The sequence below is a fragment of the Micropterus salmoides genome, unplaced genomic scaffold (assembly GCF_014851395.1).
Source record: "Micropterus salmoides isolate LMB-PRFRI ecotype aquatic unplaced genomic scaffold, ASM1485139v1 Ms_hic_scaffold_3, whole genome shotgun sequence".
In the NCBI taxonomy this organism is placed as follows: Eukaryota; Metazoa; Chordata; class Actinopteri; order Centrarchiformes; family Centrarchidae; genus Micropterus; species Micropterus salmoides.
Genome location: NW_024042261.1, coordinates 34129354 through 34141875, shown reverse-complemented (window position 1 = coordinate 34141875; position 12522 = coordinate 34129354). Strand labels below are relative to the sequence as shown.

Sequence of the window (12522 nt, the reverse complement as noted above, 5' to 3'; positions counted from 1 at the left end):
ATAAGATAAAACCTTTCATTCATGTTTTCAGACAAAGACAAGACAAAACTGCATGTTTAAATGGTGGTGGAATTCATGTCCACAACAAGCTAGGTGTGTTTTAGTTTGTGCTCATTTCGTAAAATGTTCTCTCCCCTTGCTGTAATTAAAACACACACGTATGCATGCATGCACTGACAAGTGGAATACACACACACCTACACAACACAGCTCTCTGACAAGTGGAAACATTGCATGTGGTTCTATTTTGTTCACAAAAATCTTCCACTCTGATGTGATAATTTAGCATCAATGTTTATTTCATTTTTTTTAATTTACAAATGCAAATTTCAAATGGTAAGTGCACTATAAAAGTATGGTAAACTGAAACTATAAAAGTATGGTAAACAGATTGTGTTGGTTTTATTCCTTAAACAAATATAAGCTGAATTAATTCTTGAGTTGTGCAAAATGTATACCACTTCAAATGAAAGTAAAAACTTGTCTGACATAAAAGGCAATAAATTGACCCTAATTTACTACGGTGATAAAAAAAACTGCAAATGTGTGTATTAAGTTGTAATGGCTTCCCTGTAACCAACACCACAACCACATCCCCTGACCCTCACCATCTTATGACAACAAGCTGGCTGTAAATCCTAAGAGGGAGAAAACATCGTGTCATCACTCTTACAACCACTGATATTACTCATTGCTTTGAAAACACAGAAGGCTTCATAAGGACCAGCTGACATTCAATTATGAATACAAACATAGTGACAAAACAAGCATTGTATTAATCACGTGGGTTGAAAAAACAAACAAAGCAAGTAAAACTGATGGACGGTTCAGCTGACAACTCCAGCTCAGTCAGAGGGAGTTTCCCCAGGTCGGACTGTCCCTGTGGTTGTTTGCTGTCCTTTATGGTTTAACTCTTGAAAACACCTGGCATTATCTTCCAGGAAAACCCCAACAACCACTGTTTTCCATACCTGGGATTTAGCACCTTTAACAATGACTTCTTCGAAAACGTCTTTGAAACCAAAAGTGTTCTTTCATCAAGGTAATTTTGGTCCTCATGTCCTTTGGCATCCTTTATCCACCTTTTTTGTTTATAATAAATCATTTAAATCCTTTTCCATGTCAAACTGACACACTTGTATACTTGTATATCACTTCTTTACAGATCTGTCCCTCCAACAAATAAATTAATTCATTTCAAGACAGATACTTTTACTGCTGCAAGAAAAAAGTATATACACACAGAAAATATGATCTATAATATCTATATAAAGAAGTCCATGGTTGGATGTGCGTTCAACATGAACCACAAATATCCTGATGACTTTAAATATTTTGTTCCCTTGTCCACATTATTATTGTCCTCATTATCTCTGTCACATGCTCCTCTCTGTGGTCTCAAACACGACTTCTTCCATCTCTGTAGTATAGGTTTGAGGCGAGGCAGAGCAGTGTGCCATGTTGTTTTTTTAGCTACACTTGCAGGACTTCACAATCATATTGGACAGCTGCTCCACCTGAAAGTGAAAATCAACATTAATGTGATAAATCATCTGTCTGTGTTGCTTTCACATAAAATGTTCTGTAAACATTTCACCTCAGAAAGGAGTTTACTTTACTGTGGTATAGATACCTTGTGTTGCCTGCCCACGTAGTAAAGGATTGGCAGTGGCTCCAGTGCCTGGGGAACACAGCAGGGCTGGGCAGAGGCTCCTGGGTTGTGGTGCTTATACAGGGCCAAAATCTGTTAACAATTATATGGGGGATAGAACTCAGCTCAGAATTTCATCACCAACATGACATATGCCAAAGCAATTGTAGAGTTATTTTCTTAAAGTGGCCTTAAAGTGTTGCTTCTTAATCAGTCTTTGTATATTTAATTTATTTATTTTACTAAATTCATTTAAAAACATTTCTTAAAGAATGAGAATGAATGAGTTTCCTTTATATGACTGAATAGTTCTGATAAGTGCTGTTTTTGAGGCAATTCCACTCTGCAAAGAATAGGACAAATGTTTTCAAGCAAATACATAAAAATTATAAAATAAACATTTTCAGTTACACGATATTGACACAAAATGTTAAATACGTGGGACTTCAACTGAACAAACCCGTTTGTTTATACTCGGTGAGGCACCTCTAAAACACCGAGCTAGACTAAAGCAAAGCTAGTGGTGTACCAGAATCAGAATCTGTTTATTGAACAGTACAGCGTTCGAAAAATGAAGTGTGCCAAACCAATAGTGAAACCTGTAATCAGAGAACTGGAGATACATCCAGTAACTACTCCTATATCTTAAAATGAAAAGCACAATGCGTGCCTAGTTGCAAAAATTCGGAAATGCACAACACACATCATTTTTTGGGTGCACGCTGGGGACACTGCATTGAGCATAAACCTATCTCAAGAGTCAGCAGCCAAACTAATGGCTCTGTGAGGCTGTACTTAGGCACCACTAAATGTTATGTCAACGCTAACATGCTGACTCTTAGTAGGTAGGCTATAATGTATTCCATGTTCACCATGTAAATTCATTATGATAGCATGCTAACATTTGGTAATTATCACTAAACACAGAATAGAATACATCCAAAGCTGAGGGCAATGTCATCTGTTTTGCTAGTATTTGGTTATAAAACAAAGTATCAGGCAAATAAAATTTTTGTCCTGATTTGATGACCAATGATGTTACAACTCATCCTTAGGGAATATCAGTGTCTGAACCAAACTTCATGGGAATCCATCGAGTAGTTGTTGAGATATTTCAGTCTGGACCAAATTCAAAGTCAAATTCAAAGGCCTATATTATTTGAATTAGGCGTGTAATTACTGCCATTAACAATTAGTATGTCATTAGTATGTTATTTTTCTGATTAATCGATTAATTGTTTAGTCTATAAAATGTCAAAACAATGTGAAAAATACCCAAGGTCATGTCTTTCAATTATGTGTTTTGTCCAGTCAACAGCAGCAAAATCTTACATTTGAGAATCTGGATCCAGAGAATGTTTGGCTTTTTTTTTTCTTAATGAATGAGTTAAACGATTAATCACTTATCATAATTGTTCATTTTCTGTTGACCAACTAATCACTTATTGTTTCAGCAATAATTTAAACCATCCCTGACTCTCACACAACACAGACTTCACCACTTGATATGTTCCACACATATGACTACTGGGGTGTGAATCAAATTGTTGTACCTTATTCAGCCATGTCATAGATGCGGATTGCGAGGTGTTGTATTATACCTGAGAATATTTGTTTTCAGCATTCCAGATGTAGGTGCAGGACCCCATGCAGTAGTTGGCATGGTAGCCGGTCGGCTTATGTATCCACTTCCAGCCCAGATCTTTCCTGAAGTCAATGTACAAGCTCCGCACGCAGCAGGTCTCTGTCTGGCTGCAAAAGAGAAAACAGAGAATCGTCGTTAGTGAAGTGAGGTGTGTGATGGGATTTTTAGAGTTGCTGTAGAAGGTGCATTTTCAAAGTCAGTCAGTTTTAAAGCTGTTCTAAGGATGGTTTTAATGTGAGATGACACACATCCCGTCAGTGCACAAATTGTAGTTGCATTTGCGAAGTCTTTCCTGTCCTAAACAAGACCACAAAGATTTACTCTGTTTACCTGAATGAAAGTCTAGGGTCTGATAATACTGCAGTCACTTGTCCGCCCAAAGAAAACAACAAAATAAAACTTTAGTGTAAAATTACAAATTGTCTTCCTGTGTAGCAGGGTGTTTTACCTTTCACTACCTTTTGAAGCTTTCAGTGGGTTAGGTTGCCTATTGCTGCTTTAAAACCTTAAACGAAATGAAATAAAACAGAGCAATGTGATATGTGACGGATTGCTTACGCTGTACAGGTGTCCTTCGTCTCCGTGGAGCGTTTTTTGCGTGAGGTGAGGTGGCTGCTGATGTTTTGAGGGATGGACATGGTCAGGATGTAGGGTGGTTGCTGTGTCAGCAATTGCAACATCGCTGTGTCTCCTCTACCATTCGCAATCCCAGAAATGCCGAAACTGAAGCCACCTTCAACACTCGTCTGGCTGCATTCGCAGAATAGCCGAAGTTGGAAACCCTTCTCATCCTCTGGTAAGACAGAAATGTACAACATGGAGCAATTTGAAAACTGATTGGTTACTTTATCTGTGAAGGTAAAAATCATCTGGAAATTGCCAAAGACCGCACACGGGTTGAACTCAACCAATGAACAGAGGTCATAGTAGCAATCAATAATCAAGCGATCAATAAATAAAGCTTATCTTACCGCTCTCTTTGAGCCAGTTCCGCAGGGTCTCAGTGACATCGAAGGACAGCCATTTGTCTTTCAATTTATTAGTGATGAAGCGGGAAGCGAGGTAGCGTGCAGAGGTCCCTAGACCCTGGTACAGCTCCACCCGCTGCTCATTAGCTATCGTGGGATTCTTGATGAGCATCCGTAGCTCCGCACTGGTCAGCAAACTGGAATCCCCCACACTTTCCCGTATGTTAGAGATGCTGAAGAACATCGGGATGATTTTGGAGGTCTTGGTGTTCTCTGTGTTATTTTTTCCTGTGTGATTTTAAACAGGAAATTACTAATTAGGAGATTTCATAAAACCATTTTGGACAACCAAGAAGGCAAGAATTAATCTCCACACAGATAATGACTGACAATATGTCAGGTCATGTCAGATGTATTTTAGAGAGACAAATGTAAAATGGATGTCCAGCTGCCATGTCATATAATCTAGAGTCTCAAACCAACCTCATCCATAAAGAAGGGGAACTACTTATACAGTAGATTTGCAATTACTAGTATAGTTAATAATTATTATATATATATCTTTTTTTAATTTATAGCAGGATTATTACTGAATGCTTTTGGTATAAGACAAATGCATTTTCTGGAGGGGTGGAGCAGCTCTGGTGAGGTTGTGATCATGGAGCTCTGGTGTGTTTTTGTTAGTTGATAGACCACAATAATGGTCTATATCACAAATACACTTTACGGCAACATGTCGTGGCACAAGAACACATGATTTTTGAACTAATAGAACACAACAATGGGATAAATAGGGTCTCTAAGGGAACAATTAATGGACATGAGGTTCAAAGAATCAGGTCCTGATACTTACAAGTTCTATGAACTTTTTTGGATTACACTATAATTCAAGTAGTCACTTGGTTATATTTGCACACTTATATACATACATCACTGCTGTTCACTACATCATTTTTTATTATGTTTTTCATAAACTTCATGAAAATTGTTTTCAGAAATGTTTTTCATCATTCTGTACACACATTAAAAAATGTAATGGCCAAATTCACAGTGTTACTCAATAATCTTAACTGCAGCCAAACATTCATCTAGTCCAGCTGCTGTAAAGTTGATCATAGAGAGCGTTTTGTTTTCTCACAGTATCCCTGCCCATATTTGCAACTTTTATTCTGCCCATATCATGACAGCAGGAACATTCCCCTGCAGAGCCTGATAGAAAACAGAGCCAAGCTACTGAAGGCTTTAACACCATAAATCCACCAGAGTTACATTACAAAGGATTAAGTTGGACGGAGACATGCAAAGATAAGCACAGGAAGGCAGATGATCGTGAGTCAAACACTATGTAGAAAGAAAGAATGAGATTCGAACAGGGTAAATCCAAAGAACACAGCAAAGTGAAGAATGTACTCTTGAATATAACTCACAGTTGTGAGAGGTGGAATGGTGTGAGTGGGGGTGAAATTGGAGATGTGTATCAATGGAGACTGGGTCTGGCCCAGGCCCAAACCTTCTACTCTAGCTCAGGCTGCCAAAGCCAGGATTCTCTGCTCTCAAGTCCGGGAATTACTCTTTGACAGCAGCTACAATCCAGCCTTGCATACTTGAGCTGCGTAGTCTATCCAGGCTGTACCAGGATCCTCCATGTCATGGCTGCTTATATATCATTTACCAGCATCTGTGTTGTTGCTTAGGTAGTGTTTCACCCCTTGTAGTGAAGCCAAACTGAAACTGAAAAGAGCTGGTGTGGAGTGTAAAGGGAAATGAGATGACATTTTACTGGTCCCACCCAGAGCAGAGTCAAATGTTTGGTTGTAAGTGCATGAGTGGAAACACAGAGCGTCACCACGGTGTACAGTATGTGGAGAGCGGTGAATTGGCAATGATCTACCAAGCAGCACCAAGCACGGAAAGTCGTAGTCTCCAGCTACTTTGAGTAAACTGAGATAAATGTGTTAAGGGTTAGAGAAGTGTTTACGAAACAGGAAATTACATCACTTCCCCTTAGTAGTTGGCTGCAGTACCATAATTACAGTAAAGCTTTATCCTCACTTCTAGTTTTGTCATTTCTGGAGGCCCATCACTGAATTGCTCATACGATCAAAATAAAACACCTTGAGGGAACAAAGTGTAAAATATATTCTCCATGCTTGGCTGAGAATAGGCTCCGCTCTTCCAGATAGGGGTAAAGATAGCACCCAGGCCTGAGTACTAAGATGGGTGTGGGGGGATTTGTGTGTTGAATCAGGGCCTATCCACAGGTAAGCCGGGGACAGCTGTTGTGACAGGTAGGGAGACAACTCTGTAATTACCAGTGGGAGGAACCAGATTCCAGCAACAGCTAAATATCTTCCTCTCTGCTCCGCCCTTCCACAGCCCTCTTGCCAATGTCTCGTTTCCCCACCTCACCCTGTTTTATTCGTACTGTCCGACCCCTGTTGCTACTCTTCTTCACTGTAGGGTGGTGGCAGCTTCATTTACTCTTAAATATAATAATTATTCCCAGAGCAGTGAACTCATTTCACTCCTGAATGGCACAAAGTGGCTGGTTTCCAAAGGAGAAAAGAGCTCTCTCTCTAAATGAGATGACTTACATTTGGACCAACACCACGTTAAATGGGAGAAGTGAATTTGTGTGGGCTTCATGGGAGGGATGCGACTGCTAACTGGCTGAAGGAATTTAGCCTAATTCACCACACAATTACCATGATGGAGACTAAAACTATTAAGTTAAAATGCTCTGCACACAAATATGCATCCCCATAGGCTGTTTTAGGGTATCAGGAAAGTGTGAGTCGCCCAATAAAAAGAACCACAAATTACAGTGACAAACAGGATTGTTAATATATTTTTTAAACTTGTTCTCCAGTTGGATACCATTTTAATTGATAAACACAGCCCTGTCTTTAACTTCTTGCAGAAGAGCAGAAGGTCTATTGTCTCCCACACTCCCTTGTTTGTGTTTTTCAAAAAAAAAAATGCAAAACATTTCTTGCTAGGTCTACACACAGGGTCTTTCCCAGTATGTGGAGCTTGAGTGTTGTAAGGAGCTGTGCTGAGGGGTTAAGACAGTGGATGGGTGTTCTCTGGCATTCCACAGAGGTAGGAAACACATGCTCCCCATGGGCACCGCTTGCACCGGACCTGAGTCACTCAAGATCTCAGTGGCCATCAGCCTGCCTTCCTTCCTGCCAAGCTGCCCTGTCACAAACATGCTGCAAACACTCTGATAATAAGCTCAGGAAACCCAGCAGAGAGAGGAGCGAAAGAGAAGGGTAAAGAGACGGGAAAAGAGACTGGTAACCATGGGCAGAGAGACATGGAAATTAAATCAAAAATGATCAGGGAGAAAGAGATATGATGAAGAGTAACTGACAGGATAAGCAAGGGAGAATCCAATGCTCAAGTTACAGGAAACCCCCAATCCCAGAGGGACAGAGAGAGAGAGAGAGAGAAAAAACAGAAAACGAAAGAGAGAGAATGAGACAGGGTGAGGGTAAAGGAGTGTATTTCATGTCTTCTCTCATCTCATTTTTCCATTTTCCCTTCTGTTTTTGTTTGTTTGTTTTCATCTAAGTAAAACAAAATCATGCCCTTCATTTTGAAAGTTCCTTTGTTCTCCCTTTAGTCTGCACACTCCTAAGCATGGTCAATCGAGTCTTTCTTTTGATGTGGTGGATAAAAGAGGGATAGTGTGGATGCCTGCCTGATAGGGTGAGAAGTATGGGCAAGTGGAGAACAATGGAGCAAAGAAACAAAACAAACAAAAATGTTTATTATAATAGTTTGGGAGTCATTGCAAAATTACAGCCAAAAGACATTTGGCTGAAAAGTATATGCAAGCAAGCCAAACAAACAGCGCTAATAAAGCTGTAAAAATGCCGTGGATACCACAAAAGCAACGCAGAGCATCAGACCACATGCAACACACAGTCTGCTAACTTTTAACGTGTGTGATCTCTGAACTCTTCATGTTGCCTGAAGATGTTGGGTGGAGATCAGAAGAGGTACACATGTATAGGAAATTTATGGACTAGATTGTAATTGACACCAGCCATCGGGCAAATGCTGGTTAATTTGGGCTGTAACCTCTAAGTTTGTTTATCCCAATGAGTGCTTTAAGGCTAATTTATGCTGAATTGTGGTGGATCAACAAAATGAAATGTGAAATGTTGGAAATACCTTACATCTTCTTTGGTTTTTAAATACATTTGTAAACAATAGTTCTTGTTCCAAATGGCACCAGTTGAATATCCTATGCCATTAGCAACTGTTTATTTTTCAAAATGGAAACAATTAATGCACCTACAGGATTTTTGCTTCCATGTGTGTGTCTTGAGCCATGTGTCTTAGGTGCCTGTAAATGTTTGAGCATAAATACTATACTAATAAAATACTATTACTTGACATTTTAATGCTGAAATAAAGCCAACAGCAACTGCCTCAAATCTTGACAATGGATGTGTGCTCAATACACATTACATACATTACTGATGTAGCTGTTATAGAGTTATCTGGTACTCACCGGTCATGTTGAACTTGTGCAACACCTTGGCAAAGTACTCCTCCTCCTCCTGTTCTGGGGGGATGTCTGGTGGGCTCTCGGTCTGCTGCTCAATCAGCATCTCCTTGGTGCTGTTGTAGAGGGACAGCAGGGTGGTAGGGATATCTTCATCATCTCCTGTCTGATCTGACTCAGGCTCTTTTGGCAAACGCAGTTTGCTAAGGATCTGGCTCCTAATGGCCTCAATGCGCTTTTTCTTCACCATCTCCAGGTCCAGTGTCTTACATGTAGACATACCGCTTACATTGCCCACTGTGTACACAACCATGAGCATCAAGAACACAAGCTTCATGGCGCCAACTTCACTGTTTGCAACCACTTACGCACGTTGGTTCTCAGCAAATCCTCCCTCACCTTTCTTTCACTGCCTGTCTCCAACCAGGGATGTTTAGGGAACAGTGAATCACTCTGTGGAGAGGTGTGAGTGATGCACGGTGTTTACCCAAGGTAGAACAATTAAAGTAGTGTGGAGAGTCCTGAAAAGTTCAAAACTACTGGTGCCACTGCTGTCGCTGCTTCTGTGAAAACCACCTCACACTTGTGTCTTCTTTACATAGAGGCAGGTGGCAGAATCCGCGTGGGCAGACAGACATCAAGTGATGAGCCAAGCTCTGACTCAGCCACACAGGTAACACAGTGACGTCCTAGATGCTGATGTGAGTCCAAAGCATAGCTGTCAAATGCTAAAAGATCCCAGCCAAACATGCACATAGACTCAGAAGAACTCTACAGCACTCATCAGTCCAAAATAATTTACCAACAAAAATACAATTCTGCTTTTGTATTCAGAGAGCAATTTGTGATTGATATGATTTCAAACCTACACACACAATATTAAACTGAATTCTGTCTCACTTGAAGCAATTGTATACACTTCCACGTGTCAGCTCAGTGCTGTATTTGCTCTTTCACCAGAGACTGGCCAGAGCAAATGTGAAGGAAACTCTTTAACGCTAAAAACAATGAGTGAGTGGTGTTGGCAGAACCCAACTTACTGAGTATCTTAGTCTAAGGCTTTTCAGCTGACACCACTTCCTGTCCTTGAATCAGGTCTCTTCACAGATCATTGAGGACAGTTCTGTACATGGATGTGATGTCAAATAAGCCCCCTCTAAATGTCTCTAATACGTCCTGTGCTTAAAATGGAAACTATTTCTCTGTTTTTGAAGTTTGATCAGATTATCTTTGGCTTCCTTTACAGCCCAGATAAAACTCTCAGGGGATTTGAGTCAGTCCAGAGCTAATCAAATATCCACGGTGCAGTAAAAGATTGTAAAATGTAGTATTTAAATAAATCACTTTCACTAACTTATTCTTCACCAGTCACAAACCTATGCAGTCAAGCCATAAGAAATGTCCCTACAGAAAAACATCTGATAAACTGGTATCGCTGTCCGCTCTGACTACCTCTTTTTAGAAATAACAGCATGTGATCTGCGTACAGCTGCAGTTCACCAGAAACTGCTTTCAACACATCCGACTCATGCCTTCTTCACACACAGAGCAGCTGTCTCTGTAACTGTGTCTTCATTCTCAAATACAATTCAATAGTGTATGCTCTCTGTGTATCAAGCCTGAGAGGAAAACAGCTTAAACAGATGCTATCAGAAGATAAAAACACAGCAAAACTGTCTATCAAACACTGTCCTCCTAACAAAATGTTAAGTTTGACACACTTTCTCTTTAAATGTGTGTATCATCCAGAAACAGCAGCTGTAACAACAGACACAGCAGCTGGAATGACAACAGTAGCAGGAGTAACAGTTCCTCTTAGCTCACACTGTTTTGGGAATCGGAGTGTAGTCTCGTCTCTGTCCTCTCTTTATCTATCCATCCATCGGCATCACCTCGTTTATGCCCTCTGCAGCTCCTTCACACCTTCCCTCTTGAGTCTCTTCTGACACGACTCCCTGTTCACACTTCTATTTAACTCCCTGCCTCTCTGCCTTTCTCCCTGTGCGCTCCCTCTCTCCTGGTGCTTGTCAGAGCTTGCTGGTGACAAAGTGATTTGTGAGAGCTCTGAGCTCAGCTAACTTTTGTCTTGCGCTCACTCGCTCTGCCTCTCTCTCCCTCTAACTCGTCTTTTTTTTCTGGTTCCTGTTACTTGTCTAATAGAGCGAGGAGCTCTCCGCCCAGGAAATGAGGGTAACGGCCGCAGTGTAACACATCTGCTGTTTTACAGAGCTCTGGTGCCTGCCCTCTGTCCGGATCAGGAAGCCAGGATTGAACACACTGAATGACTGACTTTAGAGGCCTCAGCTCTCTCACACTCTCTCGCTTGTCTGTCTCTGAGACTGACATGTCAACAAGCCTTGCATGGCACCAGCGTCTCGCCAAACTGACAGCCACATTTACCTGGTGGCTGCGAAGGTGAACGCCTGCCAGCCCAAAGAACTGAGCCACTTGGGACTAGCATTTCTAAAAGTAGAACGCTGAAGTTCAAGGGATGGAGAGCCAACAGGGCTGGACTGTGTGGTGCACTGTCCTACGTCTGGGTGCTTTTTAAAGGTTGGATTGTGTATTTTCAAAAGGAAGACTAGACGAAACAAACCAGTGATGGTTTCAGTCATTTTGTCTCTGTCTGAAGTATGATTCAACAGGGAAGAAAAGATTGCTATAGTAGCCTACAGTCTTTGTTTTTTAGGTTTTGCCTGAAAGTGTTTCCTGTGGGTGTCTATTGTCTTCCATTCACTGGGACACTTATGAAGAATTAACCATTCATCAACCACTGACAACAAATGGTGACATTTAACATAAGGAAACTCACGGCAAAAATCCCCTGAGTTACCACACTATAAACAATTCGACAGTGTCAACTGCACTATGTCACTGATTACCATTAACGATAAGAGGGGGAAAGTGCGGCTATCAAATGTCAACAACTATTGCTGTTGTGTTGTTCTGTATGAATTGATAGGTGTTCACTGTCACCTGGTGGTCAAAGATGGTACATGACATGTTAAATACATGTTCGGGTGATTTTCCTTTTGGTGATAACACACCAACGTGTTTGGGTTGACATCTCTATCATCAACCTCAAGCCTATGTTTAGTTCATCCACACACTTCATCCACTCTTTTCACACAAAATAATTGGGCAGTACAAATGTACACAGCCATTATAACAACAGTGTATACTGTATGAGGTAGAGAAGGGTCACAACAGACATAATTACAGGTGTTTCTTCCTGTATCATTTTGTCTGAGAGATAAAACAGTAAAATTAGAATTAAATTAAATCAAAGACGTCTCTGTATATAAATAATATTTTTTTGTATATGTAAATGTTATCACGCTTGCTTTGGCAAATGTCTGTTTCCCATGACAATGAAGTCCCACTGACTTGAACTGAATGAAGTTCTTCAGTGCCCCCACAGATTTTCATTACCATAGCAGTTGGGCATTTGGTGAATCGCAGATAATGAGCATTTCTTCTTTCACTATTTTGACAAGAACGTCTGAACACAATCGGACAAAAAAATATGAAAGCTGCATTAACAGATGAAGCCACTGAACAGACATTGGGCAATACAATTGCTCTTGTCATGCAAATAAAGCTTGATTCAAAATCCCAAGTAAATGCTCTGAACTATTCTCTACTTTCCATTTGCATTTGCATGGGCCTATGAACACAACAACTCTGTGCCTTACTGACCCTGTACAACTAACACATCTTACCAGTCTGCCATGAGGCA

The 12522-nt window shown here is 40.6% G+C and overlaps 1 protein-coding gene across 1 annotated transcript; it reads right to left on the bottom strand.

Moving 5' to 3' along the window:
- Nucleotides 1–275: 275 nt before the first annotated feature.
- tgfb1a (transforming growth factor, beta 1a) lies at nucleotides 276–10906 on the bottom strand. The gene is made up of 6 exons (XM_038693206.1): nucleotides 8790–10906; nucleotides 4268–4552; nucleotides 3855–4089; nucleotides 3253–3403; nucleotides 1634–1744; nucleotides 276–1517 (listed from the first exon to the last, which is right to left on the bottom strand). Exons 1-6 carry the CDS (start codon nucleotides 9118–9120, stop codon nucleotides 1470–1472), a joined length of 1161 nt encoding a protein of 386 aa, XP_038549134.1. The 5' UTR covers nucleotides 9121–10906; the 3' UTR covers nucleotides 276–1469.
- Between the last annotated feature and the right edge of the window lie 1616 nt (nucleotides 10907–12522).

Excerpts from the sequence above, each read along its gene's own strand:
- tgfb1a (XM_038693206.1), bottom strand. The coding sequence starts at position 9,120 with ATGAAGCTTGTGTTCTTGATGCTCATGGTTGTGTACACAGTGGGCAAT. Across the intron at positions 3,404-3,854 it reads ACGAAGGACACCTGTACAGC|CCAGACAGAGACCTGCTGCG; the intron begins GTAAGCAATCCG and ends TCTCTTTTGCAG. Across the intron at positions 1,745-3,252 it reads CTGAAAACAAATATTCTCAG|ATTTTGGCCCTGTATAAGCA; the intron begins GTATAATACAAC and ends AATTGTTAACAG.